A 20,384-nucleotide genomic window follows, 5' to 3' on the forward strand; every position below is an offset into this window, starting at 1 on the left:
ATAGAATACGAATCGAGGACTCGTTACAAAATGAGATGTTTTACGTGAACCATAAGAAGCGCATCTGTCCTCAAAATTCCATCCATTCAAACTTCAAAACGCCGGTACACCTTGTCTTTTCAAACTTTACAGATCAGCACCGGCTTCGGATCGTGGTTGGTTTAGGTCCACGCGCACGCCGGTGTTTATATAACCAAGTCCCTTGGATATTTCCTCCCCTCGAACGCACGGCAAAGTCGCCAAGCCCAGTAGCAGGAAGAGATCAGATTTCTTTTTCGCCTCCGTCTCCGATCAGGAAGAGGATGGGCGGATTCGATCTGCAGGTGAAGGAGAGGGCCAAGGAGCTGAAGCACCTCAAGGGGGCGGTGATGAAGGGCGTCAAGGTGGTCGGCGACTCGTGCAAGAAGGCGTGGAACAAGGTCAAGAGCATCAAGCGCTGAAGCGATCGAAGCGTCGACGAACCATCCGATCCGACATATTGTTTGAGTAGATTCATCTAGTATGATTATTAGTACTTGATTGCCCTGTGCGATCGGGGTGGTTTTGTAGTAGTTCCTTCTATTTGAGATAGAATTTCGTGTGAGATCGCCTGTAAGGATGGCTTTATAGTGTTGGTCTATTTTCCCCTTGATGGATTGGTGTTCTTTGATCTTTTTTGGTGAAATCTGTGGTGATAGGGATCTGCCTGTCAATATTCGATACTCCTTGCTTAGGACAACTATAATTCGGTGTGTGTTTTTTTCTTGAAAGAACAATTCGGCGTGTTGACGTGATAATACAAGGCGAGGAATTTTTTTAGAACTGGATAAATTTGTGCCTTTTGCAGAGAATTTTGCGCTGTTCCATTATCTCTGAGGCAGGCTGAAACTTTCCTAGTTGTCTTTTTTCACAAGAAAACTTAAACACTTACCAGAGAATTTTGCTTTGTTTCATCATCTCGTAAACACCTTAGGGTGTGTTTAGTTCACACCAAAATTGAAAGTTTGATTGAAATTGGAATGATGTGACGGAAAAGTCGGGAAGTTTATGTATGTAGGAAAGTTTTGATGTGATGGAAAAGTTGAAAGTTTGAAGAAAAAATTTGTAACTAAACACGGCGTTAGTAACATCTTATTACTAAGATGCACCTGAACGCGCTAGAGAGCGGTCAACTGGTACATGGCACTCCGGTATAAGATGTGCTTATGCTTATCAGCCAAAATTTAAATTTTCAAACTTAAATTTAGATTTAGAGTTGATTTTGAAGTTTTTTTCATTTAAATTTATTTTTTAGCATTTGCTCTTAGATTACTAAGAACGCGTATATAAAAGTTCTATTCACAAATTATTTTTTATTTGGAAATATACCGTTTCGCTTGTCCTCCCAATAAGCGAAACGAAGAGCGGTCAAGTGGTACATGGCAGTCCGGCAGGCGGTAGCGACTATGCCAAACTTTTCTAGTTTCTACTGGTTTCCTCAAGGCCCAAAGTGCCCCAAACTCATGCAACAAAAACACCCTTGTGGGGCACCCGGAAGAAGCTTTTAACATCTTCCAGCTGGTTGCACACAAGTGACACATAAAGGCATACAGAAAAGAATAAAACCCGAGTGAAGCTAAGATTGCTTAGATTCTGAAAATCATATCGATCCGCTCACGGCATTTTACAAGCCAGCTCGGTAAAATTAAAATTTTTGCCAACCAGTACTGCAGTCCTCATAAGGTTCTACAGTATTCATAAAAGGGTCAACTAAATGAAAATATCGCTCTCCACAAGCTGCCTACTGTAGAGGAGCATCAGGATCCAATCTTTTCTGGATTGCAGCTGCAGCCTAAGAAATAAAAAAGATTTCATTAAGTTTTATGCACTTCCCTCTATTACCAAAACTTACAATTGCCTGGTTTCAAATTTAGAATCAAGGGCATACCTCAAAATTGCCCAATCTGTACTGGTACATCATTTCCTCCCGTAGCCGGGCCTGCTCTTTCATTGCTTGAGCCTACAATCAGGAGCAACCACAGTAAGTTCATTGACGGGACAAAAAATGTGTCTCATGTCAACCAATGCTAATTTTGTATAAGGTTTACGTGCTAACATATTATCAGAAAAGATTATACAGTGCAGCCAATTAGGAAGGGATAAACAGGAACTAAGTACATTTATAGATTTTCAATATCATGAACCTAACAAAGGCACCTGAGTTTTAAACAGGCGTACCCCAGAAATATCAGGTATTATTTTGTTATTAACACAATGGGAAATTCAAAAACGTGGTGACACCCATGTAGCCTAGCCTGACAGATATACAAGGTTATGGTGGTTGAGAACTTGAGGTCATGGGTTCAAGTCCTCCATTTTCCCTTGAAAAGATGCATAAATCCTCCTACATATTTTGTTGTTAATGTTGAGATAAAGAACATAAATTAGTGCCACCTGGCATCAGCTGACCAAGTAAAGGGTCTAAGGAAAAACTTGCAAACAGCCTTTGTTTCAAGAAAATTGAACTTATCTAGGTTGCAATGAAAGACTTGCAATGCACACTCCAATTGAACAGCTACCAAGCTGGGTTGCACCCATGGAAGGGATGGTCATAAACAACAATTACTAAGGGCATGAATTCCTGTTCATAAAAAGGATGTGCTGGCAGATAATTCAATCACACGGTGTGATTCCAAGCAAACTACTTACCATTAATTGTCAAAAGGTTAGCAAAAGTCTCTTTGGACACTAAAGGACACTAGAGTCTCTTTGGACACTAAAGGACACTAGTGGACAAAAGATAAGATAATGCTGGATCATCTAATCTTTAAATTATTAAGACCAATCCATTTAACGTGGACAAAATAAAATACTGTAGATAAACATTCTCATGTTTGATGCAGAGGAAACCTAAATGGAAGATAGAGAGCAAAAATTAGTTTCAATAATCGAACCATTCCAGTTTGCATGGAGCGTTTTAAAGCTGCCACTTCTTCCTCCTTTTGCCGTTCACGTTCCCTGAGCAATTCCAGCCTGCATGGAATTTTTCAACAAGACTTTAGAAGTAAGATTTAAAATAAATAAGCTCCACTCCAAATTAAAACACAATGTATTTTGTACTTGTTTGTGTAGAACATGAAATCTGCTTGATGTAAGCAGCCCAAAACTAGAACTAGCTAACAAAGTAACTGGTTCCAAAAAGCAATTTGTTACTCAAAATGAGGCATAACATAACTACATAAGTCGGTGTGATAAAAGGACTAATAGTACAACCAGTAATTTACTTGCTTTCATAATGCCTCATGATTGAATATGAGAATGATTAAACATGCAAAGTATTACAAGCACACACAAACTAAATAAGCATATGCATACATACCGTCGCTGTTCCTCATCATTAAATACAGTACGTTCTGTTCCCAAGGCATTCTTTAGGCCCTTCTTTTTCTCTTTTTCCATCACACGACGGTGATATGAATCCAAGTCATAATATCTGATAAGACAAAAGGATAGGGCCATGAGAAACTTCTATCAAGAACTTGCTACAGTAGCAAATACTAAAAGAGAAAAATTAAAGAACGGGATAGTAGATCGGATTACTTTTTTGACGGAAAAGTAGCTGTGTTGTGATCTTCCATAAATCTGATATACATTCAAAAAATGCATGTTAAACATCCTTGGAAAATGTAATGTAAATGTCGTTTATGAACATCCAGCAGAAGCCCATAAAATTAATCGAGTATGGCAGTAGAATAACTTACTCCTTAAACATTTGCTTCTCTTCCCAATTTGACAATGCCTCCAAATTAACCTGTAACCATATTAACAACAAAAGTAAGCTTCACACATTGGTTTCGCAAACAAATAAAACAGTAGAATAATCATTCAGAAGTAATAAAATTGGGTGATAGATCATCTAGTCTGCTCTACATGATCATATCAGAGCCAGAATAAAAGGGAAATTGGACTAAACAAAAATCCAACCAAACAAAGGAATTCAAAGGTACATGAAAAAGGATAAGAGAAGCAAAGTACCTTTAGATCTTTAATTTTAAGTCAGGTCTAACTTAAGCCTCAACTCTAAATTGCAGTAGTATTCATCTATTTTTATGATATTGTTTTTTTCTCTTGAGACAAAGTAATAAGGCTCAAATGTTCGTTTGGCAGCAATTACCCTATATATAATATTTTCACTTAAAGCAGAGCAATACAAAGATAATATAGTGGTTCCTTTGGGGGCAATCAATAGCGTTGTCTTAACTGCAAAGAACATATATAGAATAATTAAACAAATATACCTGCTTGACTTCAGACAACCATGCAGTGAACTCTGGTCGTTTGTTCCTACAAAACACATTGCATGGTTTACTCATAAGAATGAAGTAGACATACTATGCTAGTGTACATTGCGTGCTTCTCCAGAGTCTAAACTCACCCACTCAAGCCAATAAAAACTGCTATAAGCTGAACTAAGCAAGCTTCTTGGGGTATTAAGATCCAATTGGATACTGGAATTATATCTTGTTTGCTAAGCATATGATTACTTTAAACTTTACGAATTGATTTGCAAACCCTGCTTCAAAGATAATAACGCCAGTCCAGATTGTTTTGAGAACTGAGTAGCAAATTTGTATTTTTCCAATACACCCTCTTGCATGGTACCATAGCAATTTAAGGAGTGTTAAATTATCAAATCTCTCCATAGCAGTTCCAGTCACCGATTTTCATATTAAATAATTCAGTGGCATATTGTTGTTTAGATGGATCTCATCTTTTACCATTATAACCAAAACCCAGAACAAGATTGATGCGGTTAGCTATTACATCATTTTAGATCCCCTTTGTGCATTGCAGTATCTCAGGTAAATACCATCACTCCCTTATCTTACTATGATCAGGGATTCAGGACAGCAACTTGTAGTACCAATCGATACGCAGAATGCATTGGCAGGCAATCACAGCATGAAAATACCAAAGTACAGCTAGATAAATTCACAATTTTAATACGGCATTCCAATGAATAATTATGAAATAGGATCCTCACCACATATCGACTTCGCGGATAATGCCATACTTCCCCCACGAGTTTGTCACTGCAGCCTTTTTGCCCAAGTTCTTCTTTTCCTCCTTCCTCCTCTTCTTCTTCTCCTTTTTCTTTCTCTCCCTCTCCTTCTCCTTCTCCTTCCTCTTCCTTCTTTCCTTATCCTTCCTCCTCCGCCTCCTCTCCTCCTCCTCCCTCTCCTTCCTCCTCCGCCGCCGCCTCCTTCGCCTCTCCTCCTCTGAGTCTGTCTCGCTCTCTGACCCCGCACTGCAATCCGAGTAAGAAGACTCGGATTCGGACTCAGACTCCGACGACGAGCCCGAGCTCGCGCTACGGCTCCGGCGCCGCCGATGCCGCCGCTCCTTCTCCTTCCTGCGCCGCTTCCGCCGCTCGCCCGAGTCCTCGCCGGAGGACTCGCTCCCGGCGTCCCCCTCCTCCTCCTCCTCCTCGTCCCGCCTCTTCGACTTGCCACGGCGGTCCCGGTCCCGGTCCCGTCTCCCCTTCGAACGCTCCTCCTCGTCGGCTTCTATGGACTTGCTGCGGCTGCGCGCCGCCACAGCCGCAGCCGCCTCCCCCTCGCCGGCGGCCGAGCCGTTCTGATCCTTCGCCATGCCCTACCTGCCGCGCGCCTAGGGTTTCGCGAGGATTCTTGAGGAGGGGAGGTGGATCAGGAGAGGCGAAGCGGCGAGCGAGCGCGAAACGGATCAGCTCGGCCCAGTGGTTTGCCCTGGCTCGGGGCTTTCACTGACATGTGGGCCAGCAGCCCAGCACGTGTCTTCCCCTGTTGCGCGTCTCCCTCTCACGCCTCTCTGCCCCTCTCGCGAAGGAGACCGGACTCAAAGCCAAACTCCCCCACCTCGCCGCCCGATCCGACGCGCCGGCGGCCGCACGCAGCTCTCCGGTGGCCGTCGAACCATCCGCGCGGGCGGCCACGTCGCTCGCCGTAGCCGCCCACAAACGAAGGATTCGGCGCATCCCGCCGGCTCGCGGTGATCTGACAGGAGGAAGGCCGTAGGCGTTAGCTGCTAGTCTCTGCGTTGGGCGATGTCGAGGGTTCGCGACAGGACCGAGGACTTCAAGGAGTCCGTCCGCGTCGCCGCGCTTGGCCATGGGTACACGGAGGTGAGCTCGGGCGCGCGCGATTGGCGCGGCTTTTCTCCCCCATCTTCGCTATATCGCCTCAAGAATATTGTTGATCCACCGTTTGTCTTGATTTCCTTTTTGCAGTCTCAGTTAGCCGTGCTCATGTCTTCCTTCATCATCCGGAAGCCGGCCCCCAAATTACCCTTTACAAAGGCTGCAATCAAGACGGTAGGAATTCTGTCTTAGCTGCAATGTTGTGGTGATAATTTGGTACGGTAGCTTGCTAGTATATTTATGGTCTGTTTTCGTGTAGCTTGAGAGTATCAGGGAACTGGAGAAGTTTATTGTGAAGCATAGGAAGGACTATGTTGACTTGCATCGCACCACGGAGCAAGAAAGGGACAACATTGAGCATGAGGTGAATAATGGTTATTTGTTGATTTACTCTTTCTTTTCCTACGAGCATTATGGACATCGACCGTAACCTGCTATCATTTTAAAACATACCCTGCAACCTGGTGGATGAGTTCATTGAAAAATTTGTTGAACTACTCTTTCTTTTCCGACGAGGTTACATTAGGACATCAACACTACTCTGCAATCATGTTAAAACATATACTTTGCAACATGGTGGATGAGTTTATTGAAAATCTGATACTAAGGTCTGTTTGACATTGCCTTGGAGTATCTTTCTTTGGTACTAATACTATTATCGCATCCTGATATATTCATACTGGTAACATGTGTGCTTTTCTTTTTTTTGGCAATTTTCGGCTATGGCTTAGGCTGTCTTCTCAACTTTTTATCTGTCTAATTACTGAGACTATATTAGGTCAGTGTTTTTGTAAAAGCATGCAAGGAACAAATAGATATCCTAAAGAACAGGATCCATGAAGAAAAAGGTGGAAGTACAAAGACATGGCTTGGTACAAGCGATGAGAGCTCCCGGTTGGATTTGATAGCTCACCAGCATGGCGTGGTATGCCTTTTTATTCTTGCCATGGATCAATTATTTTGCTATTTTCCAATACAAAAATGCAGTAGCACTCTGGTATTTTCATTATCTGCACATGGAGGATTGTACCAGTAAAATCTCATTTGTTCTGATATATGTTTGCTACTTCATTTTCCATCTTACAGATATTCCAGGCATTATTTTTTGTTAATACAGTTTGTAATTTGTATATGTATTTTTAAACTAATCAACTCCTTGTGGATAATTTATCTTCTCCCCTTGGACAAAATTATCTTTTACTGAGACAAGTTGTTTAACAGACAGATAAATCTGAGTGTTATCCTTTAATTAGAAGAATTGATAGGTCCAGCATTTATTTTCCTGATGAAGCTGGATGATGTGGGTCTGGTAGCATGATATCCATACCTTAGGCCGGGTTTAGTTCCCAACTTTTTCTTCAAACTTCCAACTTTTCCATCACATCAAAACTTTCCTACACACATAAACTTCCAACTTTTTTCTTCAAACTTCCAATTTTAGTCAAACTTCCAATTTCGGTGTGGAACTAAACACACCCTTAGTTTATTGCTATTATTGGACATTAGATAGGACAAAATAGCCATGCTGCAACCATCCTGTAAAAATAGGTGAATTTGAACAATGTGAAATTTTATTTTCTGATTCAGAGCTGCTAGTATAGGCAACTACATGGTCATGTTGTGTTCTTAGTACGAATTTCTCTTTTATGCAAATTACATGATCATGTTGCTAAGCTGTGTTTTCCATATAATTTCTCCAGGTTTTGATTTTGAGTGAGCGTCTTCACTCAGTAACTGCGCAATTTGATCGTCTTCGGACCATGCGTTTTCAAGATGCTATTAACAGAGCGATGCCAAGAAAACGGATTCAGAAGAAACGAGAAACCAAAGCTGCTGAACCATCTAAGCCAAACCTTGTATTAAAATCTGATGTTTCAAAGGTTGAAGATCAGGAGGTCTCTACTGCACCACTAAGAGTTCAAGAACAACTCTTGGATGATGAAACAAGAGCTCTTCAGGTAATATTTTGATGTATATGTATTATGCTGGTGAAATTCGAGTGAATGATGCATGATTAATTATTTGCATCCTTTTACTTGTATCTTAGGTGGAGTTGACAAATCTTCTTGATGCTGTCCAAGAAACAGAGACAAAGATGATAGAGATGTCAGCACTTAATCATCTCATGTCAACACATGTTCTACAACAAGCTCAGCAGATCCAGTATTTATATGACCAGGTAGAAAATCTATTTTAGCCAGTACACCGTATCTGTTATTTCTTTCTTGTAGATTGTCTTCTTATGTGAACATACATGTAGATATTCGTGGAAAAAATATAAATGGCACTCTTTTTCTGATGTACTGTTAAACATGATGTGTCTGTCGTTTGTTATCATCCACTGATCTTATTGGGATCTTTGGAACACGCATTTCCCTCATTAAATTAAATTTTCTTTTTCTGAATAACTGGCATGGTCTCTACCTTGCATTTCCCTCTTTATAATACCATCTAACGAAATAAGGTATAAGATCTTTAACTGATGACTCAGGAGGTCCAATGGTGCTATATATGAAAATTGGCAAGTGATCATGTACCTTTATCTGTGTGTTTTCATTCCTGATTTCTTATAGCACAACGTATGCCTTCTTCTCAGGCAGTTGAAGCTACAAACAATGTGGAGCGTGGGAACAAGGAGCTATCCCAGGCGATCCAGCGCAACAGCAGCAGTAGAACCTTCCTCCTACTTTTCTTCTTTGTTCTTACCTTTTCCGTTCTCTTTCTGGATTGGTACAGCAAATGAAGCTTATGTAAACGCCGTGAGATTTTTTCCCATTCTGAAAGTGGATCAAGTTATCAGTCAATCCATGTCTCGCTAGGTTTACTGGCCTTTTACGTGCAATGTATTACTGCATTCATCATCTGCGAATCTGAGACTCTGCCGCAAACGTGACAAAGCACGTTTTGTGAAATGGACAAGATGCTAACCATTTTTTGAAATGCAAAGATGCAACCTTACGGAACAAAATGTAATTTTTGAACTTCAATACAGTCAGTCACTTTAATTTGCCTGGTGTGGGGGCATAAAGTTCAATTAATCGGTGTTTACTCATTTTATGATTCAGCTACGTTTCAAAAATTCTGGCACCATCTAATAGTACAAATTGCGTTAAGTACTGTAAAGTAGTAAGGACATTTCCAACCTAATAACTAGGATGGTGTCCATAGCATTAAATAAGTTGCCACCTAGTATGAAAAATGATGTGGCAAATGAATAAATAAGGAAAGAGAAGGAAACCATGTCTTGCATGAGACATGGTTTCTACACAACATACAAGACATCATGTGAGATAAGTAGCATTAAATTGAAGTATGGAATAGTGATATTTGCATTGAAAGAGTAGTGTCTAGTACTCCCTCCGATTCCATATTAATTGACGTTCTGGACAAGGTTGAGGTCAAACTTTTATAATTTACTATATGTGTGTCTTTTAAAGTACTATAATAAAAATAAACATGCATTTATTTAATATATATATTATAAAAGAAAAATAAGGTCAAAGATATATCTTGTAGACCGTGTCATTGTTCAAAACGTCAATTAAAATAAAACCAGAGAAAGTACTAGTTTCTAGTTTATTTTCTAGTTTATTAATAATGTGGAGTTTATGAAAACTATATCTAGTGTTATGGGTTGGAAATGGGCTGTAAGGGACAGGTGCAAGGCAAACCAAACAGACCAAAGCTCAGATGGTTTGGACGAGGCAACACAGTTCCTGATTTTAGGACAAGAGAAGAATGAAATGTGCATTTCACCTTAAGTCTTGTCACATTACATCTCTATATCAGCATGCTTTAGGCACATGCTTATCGATACAGACCAACAGTGTTAACCACCCTCTTTTACCATATGCATCCACCCATTAGTGTCTTGCCTTCCCGTATTTACAAAAGGAATACACCACCATCTTGCTTCAGAACAAGAGCAGGCACAGCACCACAAAAACGAAGAGGAAGAACCAGATCTGATGCAGTGACCTCTCAACTTCCATCTGATGTCTCCTCGCTCTAGAGCTCATATTGTGTGCCGTGACATAGTGGGGACTCATGAACATGCTCGGTGGCACCTGGCCACGGAATGCCCATGGTAGCACCGCCACTGCCATCCCCCCAAGCACACCACCAGCCGTCGAGTGGATCAAGCCACGCCCAATTGGTGATGGCGGGTAAATAAAATCAAATTCAGTTGCACTGGAATGATGGCTCGAATGCCGCAGCGGTTGTGGTGGAGGGCTGGGTTCCATGTTCCCATGGTGCCGATCATCGATGTTATTGTGTGTGTTTTGATGCTCAACCGCCTCCCGCTGCACGGTTGGTCGTCGTGGAATGGGCACACCGTTCAGTGATTTCTTCAGACTCCCCCCACGACCATACAATGGCACCAGCATGTCTGGGGAGAGTGTAGCCTTACACACAGGGCACTGTCGCCTTGCCAAACTGCTGTTGTTACTGGCAGTCGATCCAACCCCTGGACATAGCCACTCATAGATGCAAGGCCAGCAGTAGAGATGACCACAAAGAGTAACCACCGGCTCTGCTGCAAAATCAAGGCAAATGTTGCAGTCAAAGCAAGCGTTTCCAGCAGTCACAGGCATATCTCCACTAATTTTCTTCATTGGCTCATCATCAGGCAATGAAGTCTTGTTATTGACAGCAGCCATGTAAATCTGGTCCATTCTCACGATGACCCTTGCGAGCAAACACAGCACTGCAGTTCAACAAACAAAAATATGTCACTAGGAATGCATATGACATGTAGCTGAAGTTAAGTAAAGCATCACTGAGTGTGGCCCACTTTACTAATCATTGTACAGAAATAAAAACTTAAAACACACCAGAAATGAGAATGGAAGGAACAACGCAAGCCACATGGTACCAACAGATTTATATGAAACTAAGCGGGTCCAGGTAAAATGCAGCTTTTTGGCCCACACCACATCATCCTGTCCAGCGAAGTCTATCCAAATGCATTTAACAAGTCTCAAGAGTGGTGCAGATGTTAGGTAAAGCTCCAAAACTCCGTGTCTATATGCCAGAAAAAAACTACTTAATATTATCCTGGTTAGTAATCAATTGATACATCAAGGAAGAATCCATCATCTTTCCTAGCAGGCTGAGTCAGCAGTCATGGAATGGATTATCCAATTTTTTCAATAGGAACTAGATACACTGCCCTTCATTTTTTATCACAAATGACATTCTTATCCCTACGCTACAAGTATTATCTATCAGGATAAATGGGGAACTTTTGTCAGCAAGGAAATGAAACAGCTTATGTCCTATGTGTGCAAAGTCAATACTCTTAAGATTAACCATCATTGCCAACTTAAAGTTACTATGCCTTGGGAAGAAAAGGCATAGTACAAAACAGTTAGCATTTAATATGCACCCACAGTTTACAAACGGCGGCTTAGACAAGGATGGCAGCCTGGCAGGTCCTGACTAGATTAATACTGCCTCTCCTCTAATTGATTCTATAGAAATATTCAGGTAAGCAGCTATGGACGAATAAACCAGCAGAGTTGACTAAGCCTGAGAGGCATCCCATCCCAATCTCCAACAAATGCTTCCATGACATAGTGAACTTTATGTGGTTGATAAGGTCCATCGACAAGTGAATTATTGAAAAAAAAAAAACAAGGTGTGGAAAGTGATGTGGACACGACAATGATGGATTAGCTACATCATTTGGCATATTGAATTAAATCAAATACACCGAAAAGACCACTACTTCACATATCTAGTGACCGACTAAAATAATTATAACCAAGAGATAATGGCAATATACTGTATTAGAATCAGGGAACACTGAATTATTTGTCCAACAGCATCTTCGAAATTTCTTGATTGCTCTCATCCCATGTGTAATATTATTAACTGGTGAGCTTAAGCTCAGGCTATCGCAAATTCAGACACGTTGTTTTGTTACATTGAGTATTTTAGATAAATGAGGGAGCACATCAATATTCCTAGTGTTAAAATTTAGATAGACGGCTAATAAGAGTAGCCTTAAGAAACAAAATAACTGATCCTGAATGTGAGACTACGAAACGAAACAATAATCAAGCACACGGATCTGCTAAGCTCAGCAGCATCAACCGCTATCACCATTAAGAATTCACACAACAAATCCACCGCTATCACCATTAAGAATTCACACAACAAGTCAATGTTGTGGAGAAACAGTGTATTACATCATAAATCATGTTTTGGAGTGCGAACACATTTTGTTAAAATTGTTCAGATTTGTGTATGGTAGTAAATCCTCCAAATGCTGTCTGCTCATGTCTAACACAGGGCACGCATTCGTCAATACACAAACGAAATTGGAAGTTTGGAAGTTGGATATTGGGTAAAAAAACGATTTTAGCACCGTCGATTCCCTAGTGCGGTTCAAATTGATACTGCACTAAATCTAAATATAAACAATTTCTCGGTTGGACATTGGGTAGAAAAACGATTTTAGCACCGTCGATTTCCTAGTGCGGCAGGCGCATCAACACACAATTGGCCAAACCGAGGAAAGGAAAGCAGACCACCGACAGAGCTAACAACGATCTTCCCTTGTTCCTCGAGAAGGACAAAGGCATCACAACCCCAAGCACGAACAGCACAAGCCAGGAGGAGCAGCAGCAGCAAAGCATCAGAACCTTTCGGAGCTAACCCAAGGGCAGGCAGCAACCTAAGAATCCAACCGAGATCAACCCCCATGACACACACCGGTCCTCCAATCGACCAGACAACGCAAAATCTTTCGGGCAAAAACAAGAAAAAAACATCAAAAGGAAACAAGAGATTTCATCCCGCTGACCTGACAAGAACAAAGAACCCAATCCCGCGCCGGCGCGAACGCTGCTGTCGGCCCTAGCCTCCCGCTCCCGAGGGACGAACAGGAGACGGGCAAGCGGCGAGGCGCCGGGGTGGCAGCAATCGGAAGGCGAGGGGGGTTGGCAACAATCGGGAGGTCACGAATGCCGTATCGCTGCGGGGAAAAAGAGGGAGGGGAGATGATAGACGGTGGGGGGGAGAGAGAGGGGAGATGAGGCGTCGACGTCACTTGCGGAGGAGGCGAGACGGGACGGGACGAGGGCCGAGAGATAGAAATATATATAGTTGAAGCGGAGACCGGCGCGTGGGGGAGCGTCCGATCCAGCGATGGACGGCCGTGATCGTGCGGGCGCGGGACGGGGCGCCGATCACAGCCGTCGGTCGCGGCGATCGGCCGGCCCCGAGGGGATTTCCCACGTTGCTCTCGGCGGAAGCTTCCCGTGGAATTATTTATTCGCGGGATGATAAGAGGCGAGGTCGCGAGGACGGTGGCTTTGGTGGGAGTGAAAAGGATTATCGCTGCGGGATATTCTGCGCGTTTCGGTTAACGTGGGGGCTGTTTTTTATTTCATCTCTCTTGTAACCGAAATTCTTTCATGACTTTGACGATAATATCATCGAATTCATGGTTTATGAGTTATGAAATTCTTCGACGGAAGAGGATTGTAGTATTTGTGACAGTTTTTATGGCCCGTACAGTTCGAATGGAGATAGTTCGTCTGCTCAGGATTGAGCAGACTTGCCTAGCGTATGGCATGGCCTTTCTCAATCATCACTGCACTGCACACGCAATAATATAGGAGTATAATATTATTTTCTTTCCAAATTATGATTTCCGTTGTCACCGTGCATAGTTTATTCATTATATTTTCCTAGACTTATCATGTCCCTGTGGTTTTATCACTTTATGGCATGGTGCACTCGAATTATTCCACCAACTTATCAGGCAAAAGTAAGCAACGACGGGAGGCTCACAGGCTCTGTAGCCGCAGGTGTTTTAACAACAAGCACGAGATTTCCAATCTGAAAAGCTTGGAAAAACAGGTGGCGCTCAGATTATAGGATTAGTAGTACCACCATACACCTCGCTTTGGCAGGTAGGCTCACGAGCGAGTTGTCGCGGTCACGGTCGCGTACGTACGTACGTGCAACAGCGTTGGGGGGCCAACGCTGCAATCAGCCAGACTCACTGGTTCTACGAACCAATGTGCCACCCGAAACAGGGCCGAAAGCAAAAGCAGAACCGCCAAGTGAAAAACCAGGGGTGGATGCATGCGAGCACGCCACGCCGCCGTGCCATCGAATAGCCCCCACACATCCTGCTCGTCGTAATCCGCTCCCCGAATGCCGCACGCGCATGTGCGCGCGCGTGATCTCTCGGCGCAGTAGCGGGTAAATTTCCGAGCGGTCAAACCGCCGCAGCCGGTATGGGACGCCCCGTGTCGGCGCCCAACCACCGGGACGAGACGGCAACGCCCCCAGGAATAAACAACGCCACCGAGATCCGGGAAAAACGAGAGAGGAAAAGAAAAAAGGAAAGGAGAAAAGAATGCACAACTGGTAGTACGTTTGCTGGCGTTACGCTGCAGGGAAGCAACAGAAGCGCGCGCGTTTATGGCGCGCCGAACTCGTGCGCGCCGCGCGCCGTTGGGTCGTAGTCGCGGCTGATAAGCTTCGTCCGGTGGTTGGAGTGGGGCTCGCTCGATCGCTCGCCCGGTGGTTTCTTTAATCGGCCTCGTCCGTCGCGGCGCGCGTATGGCGTATGGCGTTCGATCGATCGGGGCGCTGGCGTGGCGTCCCATGCCACGGGGTTTGTTGTGGAGCGGATAGGATTAAGGCACGGCAGTACGGCACGGGACGGGAGAAGAGCAACAATGGCGTGTGGCGCAAGCGCAAATGGCACGAGGCGCGCCGGTTCGCGGTCGCGCGCGAGCAATGATTGGGAGCGGGAGCGTCCGGTAGGTGCGGGGATCGCGCGTCGCGATCTGCCGTTCGGCCACGCCGACGGCGAGGCGTGGGGGGTTTATCCAAACCACCTCGTGGCGCCGTATAATACGCGTCAACTTCACGAATCTACACGTATTCTTTCATTCCAGAGAAAGATATGAGTATCTATACACAGTGGTGAATTATGGTGGTGGGTCCCCTGGAGTTGCCTTCAAATTCACCAGGTCGATTTACTTGATCCAGACCGTCCCTTTAATTTGATGGATTAGATTAAATCCAATCCCTTCTCCCCCTGATTACTACTATCCTATTTTCTTTCAAAAGAAATATAATGTAGAATCTATAAAATAGCGTTATCTAGTATAATATAGTGGAGAACATGTTATCTTCAAACTTTCTGACAACAATTAGATAAGAACAAACAAAACAGAAACATTGCACCGATAGAAGCTTCTTGTTTTGTTGATTATTAGGATGAATGAGTTCGATACAGGTCTCGATACCGTTAATTTCATAACAACTCAGTTAAAAGAGTTTAAAGATAATTCTTTTTTACTCCATTATGCTCTTCCGAGACTATTGATCTGAATGGACGGACTACGCAAGAAATAAAAAAAAGTAGATAATTGTTTCTGCTGTAAATGTGTAATTGGAAATAGGTGACATGGCTAAATCTAGCCCGTAGAAACAAAGTAAGGGGTCAGATTGGTCCAAATTCACCGGTTGGAGTTGGAAGCTAACTCCAGAGGATGTGCACCCGGTGATTGGGATACATGGGTGCACCTGATATGTTAAATTATGCCATGTTAAACATAGTCGATTGTAGATTTGTCATGTAATTTTGGGTGGGTTGTGCCACCTTATTAACTCCTTTACCTACTTTTAAAATGATCATTTTTATATAAATCATAACTTTTTTTGTTTGTTTAATAATAAATTTTATCCCGATATTTATTAGTTGCCGACAATATGCATAACCGTTGTTTATCCCATCGGCTTGTAAGTTATCTAAAGCTCGTGTCTTTCTCAGAGCAAGAAACATAATATCCGAAGAAGCAGTCGAGCATTATGCCAATTGAATTTTGCTTGCACCACCGCTAGCAAAAAACCACAACTAAAGATAAGCACAAAGGTGATGACATTGCGACATCACCTCCAAGCATATCTGTGGCAACCACAAATGTCACTAATGTCGGGCGAACATTGTCATCGCTCCAGATCAGGTCATCCCAATCCACGTCGTTGTTGGAGGCACACCGACGCCACCATTTGAAGTGATGTGCCTTAGCTGCTTGCGTTGTTGCCGATGCTGTCACCTATACCCGCGAGGAGTGTCGAGTGATTGCCTCAGTCGTGCACCACCGTCGCCACCCTCATCGGCATCTAGATCTGTCGACGTCCATAGCCGTCTCTACGTCTTGATTATTTGGAAAATTAAAAATTCTTAAAAATATTATAGCTGCCCAATAAACATGGTCTTAAGGGTTTATTCAGATCGATGTCATTTAAAACCATACTATTTATTGGGTAAAAGTTGACAATCATGTAGCCACAGTTAATTTGTTACCAAAAATGGGTAATGTTTATGGAATTTTGACAACTTATATTGAGTCTACTCTATCAAAACTTGGCAATGTTACCAATTTGCTAAAATTTTGGCATTGCCAAATTTTGAGAATGTTTATTTTAGCATCAATCTGAACCTACACTAAATCTCCTTCTCTACACTAGTTAGGTAATATATGTTGTATTGATGCTAGGGCTTTATTGTTGATTTTTATCTTTTTTGCGCACGTTAGAAGATACATTAACGAATGCGTAATGTCATGTGATAGCAACAACAATAATAATAAAGGTAGTTTTGGCTGAAATTTTGACAAATTTACTATTTTAGAAAACTTATTTAAAAAACAATTTGTGTCAATAACTTATTGCATTGCAGAGTCGACGATTTATTTTTACAATAAGGTTTTTGACACTGTTTATTTTAAAAATAAGTTTTCTAAAAAGATTAATTTGCCAAAATTTCTGCGGTACTTGAGACGTGGGCAAGCGAAGGAAACGGATGGGGTACTTTCACTGGCTCGTTCAGTGCTCGGTACGACGGTACCCGTTACAGCTAGATCGAGGGACCAGCACTACGACCATTGGTTCGCCGCACTGAGACAATCTGGCACAGTGAGTCAGTGACACATGGCGCGCACACACGACACATGGTACAGGTGGATCGATCGATCGCCCGCAGTTTACAGCAGGGGCCCGCGGATTGTTTCTTGCAGTCTTGTCCGTCTCCGCGGTTTGTTGCCGCGGCCCTCCGTGAATTGATTGATTTTTGTTAGTATCGTGGTCCTTCGAATGCAGCAACGACGAATGTAGTTGTGTTCTTTCCTTAACTTTTTCAACCTCACCATCTCGTTTTACATACACACGCTGTACAAAGGCTAAAACGGTTTATTTTTTTTAAAAAAAATCTTCTATAAAAATGTTGTTTTAAAATAACATTAATCAAATTTTAATGTTTTTTACTAATACTTAATTAATCATATGTTAATGGGCAACGCTTTTCTTTTATCCGGAGAGGTTGGGTCCGGAACACAACCAAAGAGTTTGGAACGGACTGCAGTTATGGTTGAACAGACGAAGAGCATAACATTCATCATGACGTAAGAGGGCAAGCTCTTGTTCAATCAGTGCATTCATATCCAACCATAGGCATCTAACACGACCATATACCTCAAGCACCTATTTGGAAGGAACATATCATAAGCAATAATATAGTGTAAAAGGGTAATATGTATCTTAACAGTCAATACCATACATATCTACAGCCAAAAGAATGGACACATGAAACCAGGCTTCCTTGCGACTTTCATGATTTCATCATTCAACCTGCATCCTCGAATTACATTTATTGGATGCTACCGAAAGCGATTCCAAATACTATCTATACACGTAGGCATATAAACATTGAGCATGGCTTCGACTCTTGAATGATCTGAAGTTCTGAAAGTTGGACGTGTAATGCTAACTGTTCAAAGGGTTCAGTTTTGGCATTTGCATTTTACCTCTCGACAAATTTCTCAATGGATGCGATCAGTGTACTCTCAGGCACAGCTCCAATCACTGCATCTTTCTTCTCTCCGTTCTTGAATATCATCATGGTTGGGATGCTCCGGACGCCATACTGACTTGCTATATCTGGATTCTCGTCAGTATTGAGCTTGTAGCATTTCAGTTTCCCTTCATACTCCTTGGAGAGCTTGCCAACAACGGGATCAATCATTTTGCAAGGCCCACACCATGTAGCCCAGTATTCAACAAGGACAGGAAGCTCGCTCTCCATAACAAGTGATTGCCATGTTGACTTCGTCACTTCTGGAACTACAAATGGGTGATATCATAATGAATGGTTCAGAACACATCAAATGATGCAACCATCGATACAATACCAGATAATCAACATCATGTAGATTGTAAAATAGCATAAATCCATCATATATATAAAAGCTCACTGTGGGAAAGGGTAGGTAAAAGAAAGCCGTAATGGTATATATAGCACTACGTTGTTTAATACATTCAAGGAGACATCTACAATAAACTGTGCTAAATTATACAAGTCAAATATCACAAATAATGTTCCCACTTTTCACTTCGTAAAGTACAATTTTCACATTTTTCTTTATCTTCTATTATTACATTCTATGCAACTATGCATTATACTGTATGAGTCTACACCGTGCAATTGTACACACCAATCAATTAGTTAATCCAAAGGTTTCATTGATGTGCCATGAACTAAAGAATGATAAAGGCAATAAATAAAGAAAAAAAAGGGGTAGAAACTACAGTTTGTAGAAGCAACATCACTAGCCTACTACAACATTACTGAATTTTTTTTGTATGCCAATGATATGCAATTCAAAAAACCAAAACCAACCAAATTTGGTTGATTTCTGGGAAAATAACATGGTTAAATTCCACCGAGTCCAAGAACTTATATTTTGAATAATATAGTGATACATTGTGTAACTGTACCATGTGAAACTTAGATGGAGCACAACTATTAAAAATTCATGCTTATACACCTTTCTTCCTTATGTGCAACTGAATTTAAGAAATCATTATCTTCCGCATGACAAGTGGACCAATGAGAGGCATAAAAGGAAATATATTAACACGCTTGATCAAGGAGGAAATTTATAGGATTCACCGATTCAGTCCTTTTCTCAGATTTTTAGATTTTTCCTGATTCTTAACACTGTTCTGGTGCCTTTTAAATCCCACTGATTGTTCTCGTATCACCCCAGTCTTTCTCATGCTTATATCCAAGTGCACAAAAAGGATATGTTAATCGTACAGCGAGCTAGTGTGCACCGATGGCTTGTTGCTGCATAATGCAGGTACTACAGAGTACAGACACATACTGACATACACAAGAGCTTCATTGGAAATGCCACTGCAACTCTACACTTGAAGCACACTTCCTGCATGTACCTCACGCAGGCACCACACGATGCATTCATGCATGAAAAGAAGGCATGCGCACACAAGCAAGCCCAGAGGCATAGGCATATACGTTATGCTCAACCTCACACATAGTAGCCAAAATTCATAGTATCGCGTCCAAAATGAGATTGCATCTAACAATTTAATCCTTCAACCCCTTACCGACATGCTGCCATAGAGGAACTACGCCTAAATGACCGAGTCCCAACACAAATTCAGCATCTAAACTACTGACAGAAAACAAAAGAATTTAATCACCAGTATCTAGTAAAATGTTACTCATGTGAGAAACTGAGATCCATATCTATGCACCGATTGGATGAGGCAGTTCGCCACCTAATCTCGTAACAGATCAACATCAACACATACACGTCAGATTCAGCACGAGCAGAAGACCGGCGTGCATACCTTGGATGGATGTGTCCTGGCCCTGGACCGCGCACACTACCGACGCTCCACGGCCGCCACCCCGGCGGTTCCCGGCGAAACCGGAGTCCGCGCGGAGGGCCTGGTAGCGGATGCCGCGGGAGGGCGGGACCGCGCGCAGGCGGCGCGCGGACGAAGCGGAGGCGGAGGCGGATGCGAGGGGAGAGGAGCAGACGGCGGTGGAGGCGGCGAGGGCGGAGGCCATGGCGATCGAGAGACGGGGACGGGGGTGGTGGAGACTGGAGAGTTCGAGATGGAGGAGGCGCGTTTGTTGTGGTGCGAGAGGGAGACTTGCGGGGAATGGGATGGGAAGGAAAGGGAGAGCTGGTGGGGGTGTTCGCGTGTGGTGGCGCTGCGCTGCCCGCTTCGGCTGGGCCCGCCGCCTTGCGCCTCCGTGGATCGCGTTTTTTGGCAGATCTGGCACGACATGCGCTGCGGGACTGCAGGCCGCGCGCGTCCGTGGGCCGCAAGCCCAAAAAACACCAAAGCTGTCTACTGGACGTCTAGTAGACGTCTGTCTGTTACTAATGTTACTAATACA

General features: G+C 42.9%; 4 protein-coding genes across 4 annotated transcripts; 1 reads left to right on the plus strand and 3 right to left on the minus strand.

Annotated features, from left to right (window-relative positions):
- Positions 1 to 1,566: 1,566 nt before the first annotated feature.
- Positions 1,567 to 5,734, minus strand: LOC127770722 (uncharacterized). The gene is made up of 8 exons (XM_052296534.1): positions 5,003 to 5,734; positions 4,257 to 4,302; positions 3,720 to 3,769; positions 3,559 to 3,600; positions 3,338 to 3,451; positions 2,913 to 2,991; positions 1,907 to 1,978; positions 1,567 to 1,810 (listed from the first exon to the last, which is right to left on the minus strand). The coding sequence occupies exons 1-8, from the start codon at positions 5,608 to 5,610 to the stop codon at positions 1,760 to 1,762; spliced, it is 1,062 nt and encodes a 353-aa protein (XP_052152494.1). The 5' UTR covers positions 5,611 to 5,734; the 3' UTR covers positions 1,567 to 1,759.
- A 105-nt stretch (positions 5,735 to 5,839) lies between these two features.
- LOC127770723 (syntaxin-81-like) lies at positions 5,840 to 8,966 on the plus strand. Its single transcript, XM_052296535.1, has 7 exons — positions 5,840 to 6,121; positions 6,227 to 6,310; positions 6,396 to 6,500; positions 6,915 to 7,061; positions 7,837 to 8,094; positions 8,184 to 8,315; positions 8,733 to 8,966. Exons 1-7 carry the CDS (start codon positions 6,044 to 6,046, stop codon positions 8,877 to 8,879), a joined length of 951 nt encoding a protein of 316 aa, XP_052152495.1. The 5' UTR covers positions 5,840 to 6,043; the 3' UTR covers positions 8,880 to 8,966.
- Positions 8,967 to 9,853: 887 nt separating this feature from the next.
- LOC127770725 (E3 ubiquitin-protein ligase RMA1H1-like) lies at positions 9,854 to 13,229 on the minus strand. The gene is made up of 2 exons (XM_052296538.1): positions 12,948 to 13,229; positions 9,854 to 10,844 (listed from the first exon to the last, which is right to left on the minus strand). Exon 2 carries the CDS (start codon positions 10,810 to 10,812, stop codon positions 10,051 to 10,053), a length of 762 nt encoding a protein of 253 aa, XP_052152498.1. The 5' UTR covers positions 10,813 to 10,844; positions 12,948 to 13,229; the 3' UTR covers positions 9,854 to 10,050.
- Positions 13,230 to 17,641: 4,412 nt separating this feature from the next.
- Positions 17,642 to 20,148, minus strand: LOC127769438 (thioredoxin M2, chloroplastic). The gene is made up of 2 exons (XM_052295020.1): positions 19,826 to 20,148; positions 17,642 to 18,292 (listed from the first exon to the last, which is right to left on the minus strand). Exons 1-2 carry the CDS (start codon positions 20,046 to 20,048, stop codon positions 17,973 to 17,975), a joined length of 543 nt encoding a protein of 180 aa, XP_052150980.1. The 5' UTR covers positions 20,049 to 20,148; the 3' UTR covers positions 17,642 to 17,972.
- Between the last annotated feature and the right edge of the window lie 236 nt (positions 20,149 to 20,384).

The sequence above is a fragment of the Oryza glaberrima genome, chromosome 4, assembly GCF_000147395.1.
Source record: "Oryza glaberrima chromosome 4, OglaRS2, whole genome shotgun sequence".
Taxonomy (NCBI): Eukaryota; Viridiplantae; Streptophyta; class Magnoliopsida; order Poales; family Poaceae; genus Oryza; species Oryza glaberrima.